Below are 17,209 nucleotides of genomic sequence, written 5' to 3'. Positions count from 1 at the left end.
TAGTTTAATATTGCATGAAGTCACAAAACAATATGGAATAACAACAAAGGTCGTAGTAGGTACAAAGTTTTACTCAAATGGAGTTAGAATCACACCACATTTCTGGAATGAGCATAATGAAATAATATACGATCCAACAGACGCAATTACAAAACATCATATACCTCATCAAATAGAATTTACTATGATAAAAGGAATGTTCATGCGTAAAAATGATGAAGACAGAAAAATGGTTGATATATATCACGATTTTAAGAAAAACAGATCGACGGCAGCATATTTTGAGGAGGCTCCGGAATCTCTACTAGAGTTACGTAAAAACATTTTTATTGCTGTAGCACAGATACTAGGAAATAAATAAATAAAAGTAATGTTCTAAAGTAATTGTTTTTTTTAAACCCCAATGTTGAAATGACCTACCTACGAAGAAAATGTTCTATGAAACCTCTAAAAATATATAAAATAGTACTTACGTTTTTAATTTTTGTAGCCCAAGCACAAACAAACACCTTATCGCCAAGGTTCTTGTAGCACAAACACCCACTGTTACTTTTCGTACATGTTGACTGGCACAAACACTCACTGTTACTTTTCGTAAACGTTGACGGGCACAAACAACCGTTGTTACTTTCGCAATGTTGACTGCAGACTGGTAGTACAAAACGTATTCGTTCATTAAATAGACAGGCTGTTATGACGTAACTCACGCTTAAACCATGTTGCGCAATATTTCGTAAGACTATTCATTTATGCATCACATGCCGGGGCTTAATTATTAACTAGACCGGAATGTGCACCTGTTTCCGGCATTCGTGTGAATATATTTTATCTCACATTAACTAGAATTCCAAAGTGCACGTGTTTCCGGCTATATATCGTGGGAGATGTGTTAAAAGGAAATGTCCAACCGGTGATTCATCGTTGAATGCATACACATTTGGTATATTCGCGTCTATATGACTAAGCCAATTTAAGATGAACATAATCTAGTACCATATAACAATATAAAGTAGAAAATAGTAAAATATATTGTAATATTTTTATTCTTTGTTTAAAGTACAAAGTACAGTAACTAGATGTCCCTAGTACCTTACTGACTAAAACGTTGTTGAAAACAAATAGATACTAGTAACCGGGTATATACATGCTACTTAATATTTTAAAATTATTCGCAGCCACGATGTTGAAGGGAATAGACGTATTAGTTTTTATGCTAACGTTCGCAAGCGTGTTTTGCAATGATTTCTCGGAAAAAGACGCTATTGCCTATCTAAATCAATATGAACAGATCGATAATAGTACAGATTTCTCTACTTTGATAATTAACTTTCAAGAAAAGTATAATTTACCAGTGGATGGTTTGCTTAATAATGCAACAATCAAATTGATGCGTCGTCCGCGTTGTCAACACAGTGATAACGAATTTATAGTGGCTTCTCCATGGCACAAACAACACCTGCGATGGTATTTTCCTCAAAGAACGCCCAAGGCCCAAAAAGACGCAGAAATGGCATTTCAGACGTGGCAAAATGTTTCAACCTTAACATTCACAATGGTTACAAATCCTACGCTAGAGCCACCAGATATAACCATAACTATGATGAGGGGAACTCATAATTTTAGAGCAAATTGTATGGGAGATTACGAATGTCCTACTAGATTTGTTGGAGGTGCTGCTTTAGGACATTCATACTTTCCTCATCCCGCAGACACCTGTACAGAGATACATTTAGATATAACGAAGCCCTGGCATTTTGGAAACGACTCTATACCTGAAGGCCGTATAAGTTTTCTTATGGTACTGGTTCATGAAATTGGGCATGCTCTTGGAATCGGTCATAGTGGAACACAAAGTGCTGTCATGTATAGTATGTATCAGCATAAGATTAGTGGTCTACATAATGATGATATAACCGCAATACAATATCTATATGGGCCTAACAATACCTATGCTCCAAACCCAAAGTTTACAACAACTAGCTCAACAACTCGTAAGCAACCGACCCGCTCAAGGTATACAACGGTACATACACCAACAACAACTAGTTCGACAACGTCAAGACCAACAACAACTAGTTCGACAAGACCAAGGCCTAGTAAGCAACCGAAAAATTTGTGTGATATTGTTCCAGATTTTATGTTTTTAGCCACTGCTCCAGAGTTTTCAAATTACCGTTTATATATCGCCCGTGATAAATTTATATGGAAACTAGACTTGAACGAAATGATTATTCCATCTCAGCCTGAACTTCTTGCTGATTATGTTCCTGCAGAATTACGTCAATACACTTTACAACACATTTTTCAAACAACAGCCGGTGATTTGGTTACAATTGTGCCACCAAACAAATATTTCTCAGCATCCTTTCCTAGCATTCAATATATTGATAATTTTACACTTAATATACCCAAGAAGGCCCACATCAATGCTATTTTTCAATCAAATTCCGGGCAATCCTATACATTTTACAACAATATGTCATATATAGAATTTTCTAATGATTTTACTAGCGAGGTAAGAAGAGGCTGGATAAAAGACATATTTCCGGGAATACCTGAAGATATTTCTCTTGCACTTCGATGGATTGATGGCCATATTTACTTTTTCCGTCAAAATACTTACTATAAATTTAATGAATTTACTAGAAAAGTTGTGGCCGCTGAACAATTTAACTGGAATCTATTTGGAGTGCCTTGCCCAAACGAAAATATCTTACAACAATTAAAAACTCTAATATCTAAACTTGTATCTGTATATAATTAAAAAAAAGTGTAAAAGATGTGTTTTGTATTTACGAGTAATAATAAAAATTGTAAAAAATATATGTTTTTTTATTTACCAAATTCCCGGAAGAAGCTAACATTCTATTTACTATGTAACATGTGTTCAAAGCCAAATATTATGTTAGAATTGTAAAGAAAAAGATTTTTAGCTAAACTGCAATATATTTACGACTTAAAATGTTAGATAATAAGTAACAAAAAATATAAGTTTATACAGGGATATGTTAGTCATCGGGATGGATATACACCTAACCAAACATATTTAAGGTATTGGTACTGTTGGACGAGTCCATTTAACTCACAAAATAGGGGAGTTCGCTATGCAAACGGCAAACTTTTTTTTTCAATTTCATTTAAATCTATAACACAGATAAGGACAAATAGCAGTTTTATGTAATAATTGAATGTTATGTTATTATTAAGTGATGTGTCTTTAAACAAACTCGCCCTAGTTTTTCAAAATCACTAATATTTGGCACGTTTCAAGGTCAACAAAGAGGTATAAAAGAACGCCCTAATAGAAGCCCTGTTCATTCTGCTGTCAACCTTCAACGAGTACGTCACGCTATAACTTTGACTGTGAACGTTGTGATTTGTTAGTGTCCAGTGTTGTTGTTGTTGTTGTTGTTCTCAAGGCGATCATCATGGTCTGGTCTTTAATTACCACAGGTAAACGTTTTATTTCTAAATTTAACACTTATTTAAATTCGTTTCAATTACGTTATGAAGAGTGCAAAGGTAATTTAAATATTGATTTAGCAAAGATATTAGAAAAAGGTATACAGGATGCTAAAGAAGGAGCCGGCTTTCAAAAAGGGGATAAAATTCGTATAATTGTTCGTAATGAAAATTTTAAACATCCCATATCAACAGGTACTAAAACAGATTTAAATACGGATAATATCTTGGCTCATATCGAAAACATTGTAACTTCTGACGAGGCCGTTCAAGTCGAAGATACTATATTTGATATACAAATTTTCAAGATACCTAGGGGTAGCGGACGACATAAAATTATAAATTTGGCAGAGGACCGTCGCACCAAGAAAAGCATTACCCAGATTAAAAATACCGACACTTTATGCGGGGCTCGAGCAGTTATAGTGGGCTTAACATACGTCACAAACGAGATTTTGGGCCACAAATTGATCAACCGTGATGTTCGTAACATACGTATAGGTCGAAAATTGCAGACTGATTTGGCCGAAAAACTTTGCAATCTGTTGGGCGGTTGTTATAACGATGGCTTTACGTTGGATAATTTTAAGAAGGCAGAGGAGTTATTGGATGTGCAGATAAAGATTATTTGTGCAGAAAATTTCAACACAATCATATACGAGGGCCCCGAAAAAACAGCCAAGATTTATTTGTATAAAAACGGGAATCATTTTGATGTTATAAACAGTTTGAAAGGTCTATACGGTACCCACTTTTACTGCGAGAAATGCGACACCCCTTATCAGGGCAAAAATAAGCACAAATGCAAGAAAGCACCACTTTGTACGATTTGCAAACATCCCGAGCATGACTTGACTACAAAAAGCAAAGTTTTGTGCAAGGACTGTAACCGTTATTGCTACAACAATGAATGTTTAAGAAACCATACAGAAGCTTGCAAAGAAGTATTTAAATGTGACAAATGTAATAAACTATGCAAGAGAGATAAGGAGCATGTATGCGGTTACTCCATGTGCAGAAACTGTAATACCTTTGTAGAAATAGCTACGCATCAGTGTTACATGATGAAAAAACCAGCCAAAGGAGGAGTTTGTACTGTAGCCTGTACTTGCAATAACAGATCAAACGTGATAAATTCAGGCTGTAAAGAAAATCACAAACAGTCACAAAGTTGCAAAGACCCTTGTATATGTAACAATCTCTCTGAAGAAAAAATAATGAAATGCTCTTACAACGAAAGATATATATTCTTTGATTACGAGGCAATGCAGGATACAGGCATTCATGTACCGAATCTTGTAATTGCGCAGGATTTCGACGGACATAAATTTGTTTTTAAAGACAATGAAGGGTTCTGTAGATGGTTAATTTCCGAGAAACATAGAAATTATACAGCGATAGCCCACAATAGTAAATCATACGATTCATATTTCATTTTAAAATATTGCGTGGAAAACACGATAAAGCCGTACACTATCTACAACGGGTCAAAACTTATGCTTTTGGAAGTCGAGGCTCTTAAACTGAAAATAATAGACAGCTCTAATTTTGTAGCCGGCCCCCTGTCCGGTTTTCCTAAAACTTTTGGTCTGCATGAATTAAAGAAAGGCTATTTTCCTCACTTTTTCAACACTCCTGAAAATACTCACTACGAAGGCTGCTTACCAGATATTGCGTATTATGGACCCAACACAATGAAAACAAAACAAAGATCTGATTTTAAGAAATGGTACGATGAGCATAAAAATGACCACTTTGTGTTACAGAAAGAGCTCCATACCTATTGCGATTCAGATGTTGATATTTTACGACGTGGGTGTTTGGAATTCCGTAAAGAATTTTTAGAAATAGCAAACATAGACCCATTTCAATATCTGACTATTGCCAGTGTGTGTATGGCCATATATAGATCTAAATATCTTCGAACAAACACCATTGGCGTTGTAAAGCAGGAGATAAAGGAGACATATAGCAGGGCATCAATAAAATGGCTCAATCAATTTTCTAACGTCCAACATGCTCTTAATGGCGGAGAAGTGACAATTTGCGGTGCAAAAGTTGATGGTTTCTCGGAAGAGTCGAATACTGTGTACCAGTACCACGGTTGCTTCTGGCATGGTCACCCAGAATGCTTTAAGAACGACACAGTTAACCACGTCAACAATGAGACAATGAGTGACTTGTACGAGAGAACAATAAGACGATCAAAACAAATAAAAGAAGCAGGGTACAACTTGGTAGAAATGTGGGAATGTGAGTGGTTAAAATCCAAAGAATGTAAAAACGCCGCAGATCCTCAACTTATTGAACCCTTAAAGCCTCGTGAAGCATTCTTTGGCGGTAGAACAAACGCCATAAAACTAAACGTGACTGGGAAAAAGCTCAGATACATAGATATTGTATCACTGTATCCAACCGTACAATATTACGATCAATATCCAGTTGGCCACCCTACAAAAATACATGCACCTGAAGTATACGATCCTAATTGGTTTGGTCTAGTACATTGCCAAATACTACCGCCTACTGATTTATACCATCCTGTATTACCTGTCAAAACTGACAAATTAATGTTTCCACTGTGTAATCAATGCGTCTTGGAAGATTGCGAAAATTGTGATCATGATGACTCGGAAAGAATGCTGAGGGGTACATGGACAACTCTAGAAATTAATAAGGCCTTAGAAAAAGGGTACAAAATAATAAAAATTCACGAGGTGTGGCATTTTGAGCAAACATCGACAGATTTGTTCAAGGGATATGTCAAAGATTTTATGAAGATCAAATTAGAAACTAGTCCACATACGTATGCCACAAATGAAGAGTACGCTCGGGCTGTAAAAGAGCAGATGGATATAGAGCTCGATTTATCTAAAATAACCCCAAATCCCGGTAAACGAGCAGTCGCTAAAATATGCCTAAATAGTCTATGGGGTAAATTTGGCCAAAGAATGAATATGAAACAGACAGAGTATGTTGTGGACATTAAAAGATGGTACGAAGTTTTGATGAACGATAAAATAAATTTAACAAACGTCACATTTATTAATGATAATATAGCACAAGTCTCTTACGATTATAAAGACGTGTTTGTGGAAGACCCAACATCTACGAATATTTTTGTGGCATTATTTACGACCAGTAACGCTCGTCTAAGACTGTACGAGATGATTGATAGGCTAGGAGAAGCAGTTGCCTACTTCGACACAGACTCCATTGTTTACATTGATGATGGCCTAAACACTGTCGAAACAGGTGAAATGTTGGGCGATTGGAGTGATGAGTTGCCTGGAGATGACTACATAGTTGAATGGCTCAGTACAGGTCCTAAAAGTTATTTTTACAAAACAGCCAAGGGCAAAGAGGTGACTAAAATCAAAGGTTTCACTTTAAACTACGAAAACAGCCTAGTACTCAATGCCTCCGCCATGAATGACATCATACACGATCCAACCAAAGAAATTAAGCTCACGTATGACCAGATCGGTAGGGATACAGAGACCAAAGATATTGTTACGAGAAAAAGGGTATCAAAGACTTTCAAGATGGCCTACAAGAAACGAAAAATAATACAAAGTGATGACTCATTAATTGACACAACACCTCTTGGCTTTCAAAAATTATAATAATAATATTACGCATTAGACATTGTACCTCATTCTTTATTAGACGCTGTTACAGGAAAGACGTGTTTTGTCTCGCTCGTGTTTTCGATAAATTTTGATTTTGTATAAATTAACAATGTCTGATCAATGGTCAATAAATATTATAAATCAGCGAGAAATAAAAAAATTCAACGCTTATCTATGCACTTTTCAAGTTAATTGTGACAACTTTAAAATAGGTGAAGGTTTAGAACAAGACAAAGACTATCTAAAAAACCATTTAGAGACCGCTCTTAAGAATATAAAAAAGCAAGCTGGCTACACAACAGGTGACAAAATCAGAATTGTTGCCTTAAATGATGACTTTAGACACCCGATATCGACAGAAACAAGTTCAAGTGCCAATATGTCAAAGTTATTAGAACAAATTAGCAATATATCGACATCTAACGCTGCTGTCCACCTGAGAAATACAAAATTTGATGTACAAATCTTGAAAATACCTAATCCGAAAAACCACTGATCTTCCTATGATGATGATGATGACGTTAGACACCCGATATCGCCAGAAACAAGTTCAAGTGCCAATATGTCAAAGTTATTAGAACAAATTAGCAATATATCGACATCTAACGCTGCTGTCCACCTGAGAAATACAAAATTTGATGTACAAATCTTGAAAATAACTAATCCGAAAAACAATGATCTTCCCCGGGTATGGTAACTTTCTGCAGTATCAACGATGATGATTATATGAGATAATGGTTCCAAACCCAAGTATCAAGAAAGAAAATATAACAAAAATTATTAATATTGTATAAAGTTGAAAATTATGTACATAAAATAAAAATTATTGTAATCTTTAAAGGTATTAATACAATACATATATAAAAATTGTAAAATTTATGGACACATAAAATACCAAATTGTAATTAGTATTAATAAATATAATAATAAAATATAAAGTTTTTCATTTATAACACATTCTATATTGTTTAGCAAAAAAAAAAATAACGGTCTCAGAATATGCTTTAGAGAGTGTTATATAAAAATTTTAAGAAATAACTGCGTAAACTTAATGCATTATCTTTAAAAAACCTGATTTGCTTGGTACTCAGGGCGTATGCGTCAGCTAGGTGTCAGGTATGCGTCAGCTAGGTGTCAGGTATGCGTCAGCTAGGTGTCAGGTATGCGTCAGCTAGGTGTCAGGTATGCGTCAGATAGGTGTCAGGTATGCGTCAGATAGGTGCAAGGTATGCGTCAAATTTGCACACCGTTTTCGTTCACTCTGTATACGTAATTTATAATATAATGTAGTTTTTTTTTGCGTAACAACAAAAAAATTCCAAATCGGAATTTCGAAAACTCGTTTATTTTTCAATTATTATTTTACGAGTAATTTTTGATCAACCTCGTATATATTTCATTTAAAACCTTCGACGATTAGCGTAATAACAGAAAATTCGAACTTCTAAAATCCGTTTATTTTTTCAATTATTATTTTACGAGTAATTTTTGATCAACCTCGTATATATTTCATTTAAAACCTTCGACGATTAGCGTAATAACAGAAAATTCGAACTTCTAAAATCCGTTTATTTTTTCAATTATTATTTTACGAGTAATTTTTGATTAACCTCGTATATATTTCATTTAAAACCTTCGACGATTATCGTAATAACAAAAAATTCTAATCGGGACATCGAAAATCCGTTTATTTTTCAATTATTATTTTGACAAGTAATTTTTTATCAACCTCGTATATATTTCATTTAAAACCTTCGACGATTATCGTAAAAACAAAAAATTCCAATCGAGACATCGAAAATCCGTTTATTTTTCAATTATTATTTTGACGAGTAATTTTTTATCAACCTCGTATATATATTTCATTTAAACCTTCGACGATTATACAAAAACCATGAATAATGTTTTAAATTAATTCAACGGAATTTTCAACAACAACAAACATATGGTGACATCACCGGATGTTCCGTTTCCGTTGGAATGTAACTTAAAATAAATATTCACACGGACGCCGGAAACATCTGCGCATTCCAATCTGTTTACCGCGAATCGAACATCTGCGTAGGTTGTTAACGGAATTTTGTTTCGGTGGGAAACTTAAATTATGGCATGCGTCATAGGAGGTGGATATAAATATCAGCGCTTTTACCCAGCAGTTCATAATCGAATAGTATACAAATAGGTTGTGTGTTACCGACTTAGTTACTTGTGCTCGTTTTAGTGATATAGGTTGTGTGTTACCGACTTAGTTACTTTAAGTTAAGTTAATTTAAATAATAATTTCGTATGATTTTTCAATTTCTTCTTCTTTCAGTTCAGTATTTAATTATTTTTCTCTTCGTTATTTATACAGTGTGGTACATAAAAGTGAACATTTTGGAAAGGCAAAGTAAATTTCATGCGATTTTCAGTTTCTTCTTTTAGTTCAGTATTTCAGTGTTTTTTCTGTTCGTTGGTCAACATGTATCTTATTGTCTTAAGATCGGCACTGTTGTTTGAAATGTGTATCGATTTGCATACTATATTTTACCTACGAGCAACATGTAATTTATTGATTTCACGTCAGCATTGTGGTTTGAAATGTGTATCGAGTTGCGTACTATATTTTATCTACGGCCAGCATGTAACGTATTGTCTTAAGATTAGCAATGTGGTTTGAAATGTATATCGATTTGCATACTACATTTTATCTACGACCAACATGTAATTTCTTGTTTTCATGTTAGCATGGTGGGTTGAAATGTTTATCGAGTTGCGTACTATATTTTATCTAATTTTCTTCTTTCAGTTCAGTATTTCATTGTTTTTCTGTTTGTTATGTATACAGTGTGGTACATAAAAGTAAACATTTTGGAAAGGCAAAGTTAATTTCATATGATTCTCAGTTTCTTCTTTCAGCACGCTATATCGATGCTTTTAATTCTTTATTATTACTAAGTGTGATATAAAACAGTAAAATGTCAATTTTGCATGATTTTACCGATTTCAAGAATTCTAGCATTAAAGAACAAGTTATTTATATATAAATTCCAGTTTTAACGAATAATTAGTATATATTACGTATTATATTCACGACTTGTTCTCGTTTTACTTTCAAGCAAGGAGAGAGGAATTCAGATCTAAGAACAGTTGAAATAAAAGACAGATTAACTTTTCTATTTTATTAAGAATGTACATGTATATCATATATTATTCATATCATATTTCGCCATTACAAAGATAACCGTTCTGGTTTTGAATTTTGAAATAATGTCTTCCTGTGTATTTATGTTGCGAAATGGTACTTTACTCATAATATTTTGCACGCGTTTATTTTTATAATTCATAACCCTCTTTTTGCTAAGTGTCTTTATAGAATTCTTCTTTATCGTTTTTTGCATTACAACGTTATAGCTTTAATGTATACATCGAACCGATGTTACTATAGCTGTTTTGAGGTTTTATAACTATAGGAAAAATTTAATAAAAACAAATATAGTTAATATTGTTTATTGCATTATTAATACATTAATCTATACATATATATTGTTATTCGATAACATCTTGATACCGTAATTCATCAATTATTTCTTTGGCTTCTTCACAGTTTAAGGTACCAGCCTTCGCGTGAATCCTAAGACCTTCTACTAGTGTATTAGGATCATTATCTTCGTTATAGAGCCTGCATATCTCGTCTAAGGCCTTATCTACCATCCATTGTTCGATTGTTCCTGTTTCGTTAATTCTTGAGAGATATTCATCATGAATTTTATCTGGTCTTCTTCTTTTATACAGCTTGTCTGTCACGTCAACTACTTGTGCCCTTGTTTCGCCAATTCTTGTGGAGAATACATTTAGTTTCTTTGGTCTTTTACACCGCTGTTTCTTATCTGGTTGCGACCATGTTTCCTCAGACTTTTCGTCATGTATTGGCTCGGGTGTTCGTCTTCTTTTACCTAGATACATTGGTTTAATGATTTTCTCATATTTGGCGCTGTGAGATTGATGACGCAGTCGACCTCGTCCGTCTTTATGGACATCCGATGTATCTAAAAGAGTTTTATAATTTTTTTGATCAGCAAGAGTGAATTTTAAAGGGTTCTTGGAGAAAACCAGCTCATATAATCCAGGTGTTGCTTTGAATTTGTGCGTACCCATTTGAATAACATCTTTACCAAACTCAATGAGTTGAGTTCCAAATATCCAGTCACCGGTAGACCAATTAAATTTCGGGCCGTATAGCTGATCGATGTTCCTCAGATCTTTGATATATTTTTCAAGATAATGGTTGCTATTAACATCATCATCATTATTCGCCCATCGAGGTTCTTCGGAACTGTGGTGTATTGATTGAGTAGTTTGTGCGTCGTCTTCGTTGAAATCTATTGCTTTATTAGTGTTCAATTCATTCACATAGTTGACTATTTCATTAAGAGGGGTAGTTACTGGTTTTAACGTCGATTCTAGTAGCTCTTTTTGGTCAGCTTGCATCCTTTTTAGATCTTTATACTTTGCTCTCACAATTGTGGCGAGTTTTTTTACTTGAACTGTTCTGTTTGACGACATCTTAACAAATGATTTCTTATCTTTCGTCTCCTGTATTTATACCCTCTGCTACCCTCTGCTATGCTCTGCTACCCTCTGTGTGTGTCTCTGCTATGCTCTGCTAGCCTCTGCTACGCTCTGTTATGCTATATGTGTCTTTGCTGCCCTCTGCTCCTAATCACCCTCGTTTTTCTTTTACCTTCTAACAAAGTTTTTTTTGTCAATTATTCTCAGTTCCCAACTATCTTTTTTGTACTATTTTACTAACATGTAATCATTTAATATCACTTGTGCCTTTTAACACATTTTACTGGAAATCCTCTTCTTATTATTTTATGTTGCCATGTCTGGCTGTTTTTTTTTCAATGTGCTTCCAGTAAAGATTATCGTTCCAAGTTTTTTTGGTCTTTCCACTAATCATCTTTCTATTATGTGATATCTATTTGTTGTCGTTTTGTTTACATGATCGCTCCACTCTACTCTTCTCTTTCCTTTCTAGTCGTTGATGTTAGCTATTTCTAGCTATCTTCCAAAGTGTAATATCATTGATTTTCTAAGTGTTTTTCATCTCTCCTGTTTCTATCCTTATTTTATGTTCTCTCTCTCTCTCATCGTATTTCTGCGGTGTGTCAATATGAGTCTGCCGACTGTTTTGTAGATTCTTCTTTTATTTTTGCTCCTTTATATTGTATCGTTTAGGCAGCATACGGTTCTATCTGCTTTATTCGCCTGATCATCACTTGGTTATTTATCGGCAATTTGCATCGGCTATGATAAATTGGTGAAGCATATGTTGTATATTATTTTAATTTTGTGATATTAGTATTGCACCATCTGTTTGACAGATTATTTCGTTATTCTCCCATTTAGTATTGCTTCTTCGTTCCTACGTTTTCTATTTAGTCCATAATCAGGGTTGAACTCTGAATATCTTTATCAGTTTAATCCGCATACATGCAAAGCGTTACATTTTTTTGTTTTTATACCAATCATCGCATATTAGCTGCAGTATTGTTAGTTGGATAACACTTATGCCTAACAAATACTTGATCTAATTTTAATTGGCCTGATAGTATTCTGAATTATTTCGAGTATCAATTTGTCTTGTCAGAATATATGTGAATGTTTTATATACCATCTGTGTAATTAATCGATAAAAATTTCTGTCGATGAGTGAAACTAAAGAATCAAAGCGTTATGTTGTTAAGAAGATAATAAATGCGTTATCAGTAAATAGAAAACTTACATAAATAAATTTTATTTCATTTACATGCTCCATTACATAGGCTGCTTGTTTCATTTAAAACTTTGATTTGTTCTATTGTTCCATATAACATACATCTTGTTGCTTTTCCTCTAAGTACTTTTTCAATCAAATATATGTCAGGATTACCTTTTTTGTGTAACTCTTATTCGTAGAATGCTCTCATATTCCATGACATTCATCTCTGAATTCGCTCAGTATTTGAGTTGTACCCTGTACATCTTCGTATTGGAAATAAACAAATATATTTTTCTCTAAGTAATATATATATTTTTTAAGCAAATATATTTTTTCCCACAGATTTCACACTTGACCGGTTTTCTGTCGTACTGATATTGGTATTTCTTAAATTCTTCATAATTAGACCAAGATTTATTGTTAAACGGTATCCAATTGCACTTATTTTAACCCCTCACATTGTTTTGGTTCGTTTAAACATATATCACACCTCAACACTGTATTCATTTTTGAATCGAATTAAAAACTGCTATCGACTGCTCAGCTTAAACGAACTCATAAACGAACGAATAAAATATTTATTGTGTTTTTAAGTTGGTTGCAATGGTTTATTCTTTTGTAAGTTGGCTGTAATGGGTTATTTTTTATTTTTCAATATATTGTGTTCGAACCGCTATATCCCATCTTATGTGACCATGTTCACCATGATTGGACCCATAATACTGAATATAAAACATAAACCCTATTAGTATTGCGTTAACTTCATTAATTTCTATGAAATGATGCCTCTCATATGTTGATTATGTCAATTATGCCAAAGACATTGCATAATGCCCTACTGGCTTTGTAATTTTTGTCTCACATTTCTCTATTTGTCGCTGTTATTATATTCTAATCATTAAATCCTATAAGTGATATACCGCCAAACGATACAAGTTAGCTGCAATGATTTATTGTTTTTGTAAGTTGACTGCAGTGGTATATTTTTTGTTTTTGTAAGATGGGTACAATAGTTTATTTTTTTTTTGTAAGTTGGCTGCAATGGTTTATTGTTTAAAGTTGGTACATCATACTAATTACCTCCACCACCATTTAGTCTTCCGTCCGACCATAAACCTACCTTATACCCTAATTAAGAACTTCATTCTGTTTCAGATATTCCTAGTTGTCAGACGTCTCTTACATTCCTCTGGTTATGTGACATAATGTCTTATGAGACAATAAGTGAATCTGAAAAAACCTTGCGGTTGTAAAAGACTATTCCAAATGAACGATTGGAACGATACTAGAACTGTGTTCATATCATGTAACAAACATCACCATCACGAAGAATCAAAAGAAGAAACTGAGCAACGGTCAAACCGAGAGAATGAAGATCAAAGGAGATTGGAAGCAGAACGAAAACTTAGAGAAGAACGACTTTTACGCATGAAAACGCAAATTGGGGCATTAACAGACGACGTTTAATTTAAATTACATCAAATAATTAAAAAATACTGATTTCCGAAACAAACTTATCCGATATTTGAATAATGGTTACCTGGATAAGACGCTACGTGAACTACTAGGTTTTGTGAAAAAGGGACGATTTTGGTTGGCATATCCTAATCGCTTACTAAAGATGGAGGAAGCTTATCCAGACGTGCTTTTTGGATACTAATGTAATGTAAATAAACAATATTTGTACATGTCTTTTTTTTTTTTTTTAAATATAAAGGTATCACAGTGTTGTATGTAAAACTTGTATTTTTTATTATTTTTATACTTTGTGTATTCGTTTCTTAGTCTCTGTCTTAATATAAAGGCTTATAACTTGTGTATTTTTATACTTTGTGTATTCGTTTCTTGGTCTCTGTCTTAATATAAAGGCGTATAACTTGTGTATTTTTATACTTTGTGTATTCGTTTCTTAGTCTCTGTCTTAATATAAAGGCTTATATTTTATACTTTGTGTATTCGTTTCTTGGTCTCTATGAAGGTGAAAGAAAAACGATGGTGATTAGGAGCAGAGGGCAGCAAAGACACATATACCGTAACAGAGCGTACCAGAGGGTAGCAGAGGGTAACAGAGACACACAGAGGGTAGCAGAGGGCAGCACACACACACACACACACACACACACACACAGTACGCGCTTCGTAGGTTAAGAATAGACGCTATCTTCACGTTGCGTAAAAGAAGAAGAATTGATGTTGCGTAGAAGAAGAAGAATTGACGCTATCTTCACGTTTAGGTTTGGTTAGGTTAAGTTAGGTTAGGTCAAACGTAAAAGAAGAAGAATTGATGTTGCGTAAAAGAAGAAGAATTGAAGCTATCTTCACGTTTAGGTTTGGTTAGGTTACGTTAGGTTTGGTTAGGCTACGTTAGGTTAGGTCATACGTAAAAGAAGAAGAATTCGTAAAAGAAGAAGAATTAGGTTAGGTTCGGTTTGGTTAGGTTACGTTAGGTTAGGTCGAATCTGGGGAAATCTGTGTCAGGCGTCTGGGGAAATTTGCCATATTCACCATAGGGTAGCGAGCGGTTTTTCCCCAGAATCTGGGGAAAAAAGTGGACTGAAGTGGCTACCTATCTACTGGTTAAGAGTGTATGTGTATGTGTGTGTGTTTGTGAGTGTGTAAATATGTGTGTGTATGTATGTGTGTGTCCATTCGGTTCGCAGAGATTAGAATACGGCCGAGGCAAGAAGGCCCTGCCTCTTGTAAGGGGCGACTAATAGGTAGGAGTCGAGAGGTGAATAGTGTATGTGTATGTGTGGGTGCGTGTGTGGGTGTGTGTGTGTTTGTGCGTGTGTAAATGTGTGTGTGTATGTAGGTATGTGTCCATTCGGCTTGCAGAGATAAGAATACGGCCGAGGCAAGAAGGCCCTGCCTGTCTTAAGAGGTGACTAATGGATAGGAGTCGAGAGGTGGAGAGTGTGTGCGTGTGCGTGTGCGTGTGCGTGTGTGCGTGTGTGTGTGTGCGTGTGAGCGTGCGTGTGTGTTTGAGTGTGTGTGTATGTCCGTTCGGCTCGCAGAGATAAGAACATGGCCGTAGCAAGAAGGCCCTGCCTGTTATAAGAAGCGACTAATGGGTAGGAGTCGAGAAATAAAGAGTGTATGTGTGTGTGCGTGTGTGCGTGTGTGTGTGCGTGTGTGTATGTGTGTGTGTCCGTTCGGCTTGCAGAGATAAGAATACGGCCGAGGCAAGAAGGCCCTGCCTGTCTTAAGAGGTGACTAATGGATTGGAGTCGAGAGGTGGAGAGTGTGTGCGTGTGCGTATGCGTGTGCGTGTGAGTGTGCGTGTGCGTGTGTGCGTGTGTGTGTGTGTGTGCGTGTGTGAGTATGTGTGTGTGTCCGTTCGGCTTGCAGAGATAAGAATACGTCCGGGCAAGAAGTCCCTGAATGTCGTAAGAGGCGACTAATGGGTAGGAGTCGAGAGGTTAAGAGTGTATGTGTGTGTGTGTGAGTGTGTGTGTGTCTGTTCGGCTTGCAGAGATAAGAACACCTCCGAGGCAAGAAGACCCTGCCTGTCGTGAGAGACGACTAATAGGTAGGAGTCGAGAGGTGAAGAATGTATGTGTGTGTGCGTATGTGCGTGTTTGTGTGTGTGAGTGTATGTGTGTGTGCGTGTGTGCGTGCGTGTGTGCGTGTGTGTGTGAGTGTGTGTGTATGTGTGTGTCCGTTCGGCTTGCAGAGATAAGAACACGGCCGTGGCAAGTAGTCCCTGCCTGTCGTAAGAGGAGAATAATGGGTAGGAGTCGAGAGGTGAAGAGTGTGTGCGTGTGCGTGTGCGTGTGCGAGTGCGTGTGTGTGTGTGCGTGTGTGTGTGTGTCCGTTCGGCTTGCAGAGATAAGAACACGGCCGTGGCAAGAAGTCCCTGCCTGTCGTAAGAGGAGAATAATGGGTAGGAGTCGAGAGGTGAAGAGTGTATGTGTGTGTGTGTGTGCGTGTGTGCGTACGTGTGTGAGTGTGTGTGTGAATGTGTGTGTGTGTCAGTGTGTGTGTCCGGTCGGCTCGCAGAGGTAAGAACACGGCCGTAGCAAGAAGTCCCTGCCTGTCGTAAGAGGCGACTAATGAATAGGAGTCGAGAGGTGAAGAGTGTATGTGTCTTTGTGTGTGTGCGTGTGTTTGTGCGTGTGTTTGTGCGTGTGTGAGTATGTGTGTGTATTTGTGTGTGTGTGTCCGTTTGGCTTGCAGAGATATGAATACGGCCGAGGCAAGAAGGCCCTGCCTGTCTTAAGCGGCGACTAATGGATAGGAGTCGAGAGGTGGAGAGTGTGTGCGTGTGCGTGTACGTGTGCGTGTGTGCGTGTGTGCCTGTGTGCGTGTGTTAGTGTGTGCGTGTGTGTGTGTCCGTTCGGCTTGCAGAGATAAGAACACGGCCGTGGCA

At 36.0% G+C, this 17,209-nt stretch overlaps 2 protein-coding genes across 2 annotated transcripts; both read left to right on the top strand.

The window, feature by feature from the left end:
- The first annotated feature begins 1,180 nt into the window (after positions 1–1,180).
- On the top strand, positions 1,181–2,764 carry LOC140431425 (hatching enzyme-like). The gene has a single exon (XM_072519353.1). The coding sequence runs from the start codon at positions 1,181–1,183 to the stop codon at positions 2,762–2,764; it is 1,584 nt and encodes a 527-aa protein (XP_072375454.1).
- A 664-nt stretch (positions 2,765–3,428) lies between these two features.
- On the top strand, positions 3,429–7,088 carry LOC140431423 (uncharacterized). Its single transcript, XM_072519352.1, has one exon. The coding sequence runs from the start codon at positions 3,429–3,431 to the stop codon at positions 7,086–7,088; it is 3,660 nt and encodes a 1,219-aa protein (XP_072375453.1).
- Positions 7,089–17,209: the final 10,121 nt, after the last annotated feature.

This window comes from Diabrotica undecimpunctata, unplaced genomic scaffold, assembly GCF_040954645.1.
Source record: "Diabrotica undecimpunctata isolate CICGRU unplaced genomic scaffold, icDiaUnde3 ctg00000702.1, whole genome shotgun sequence".
NCBI classification, from domain to species: Eukaryota; Metazoa; Arthropoda; class Insecta; order Coleoptera; family Chrysomelidae; genus Diabrotica; species Diabrotica undecimpunctata.
Note: the sequence above shows the minus strand (reverse complement) of the source record. Positions and strands in the feature narration are given on the sequence as shown.

Bases quoted from the DNA above. Each gene is read 5' to 3' on its own strand.
- LOC140431425 (XM_072519353.1), top strand. From the start codon at position 1,181: ATGTTGAAGGGAATAGACGTATTAGTTTTTATGCTAACGTTCGCAAGC.
- LOC140431423 (XM_072519352.1), top strand. From the start codon at position 3,429: ATGGTCTGGTCTTTAATTACCACAGGTAAACGTTTTATTTCTAAATTT.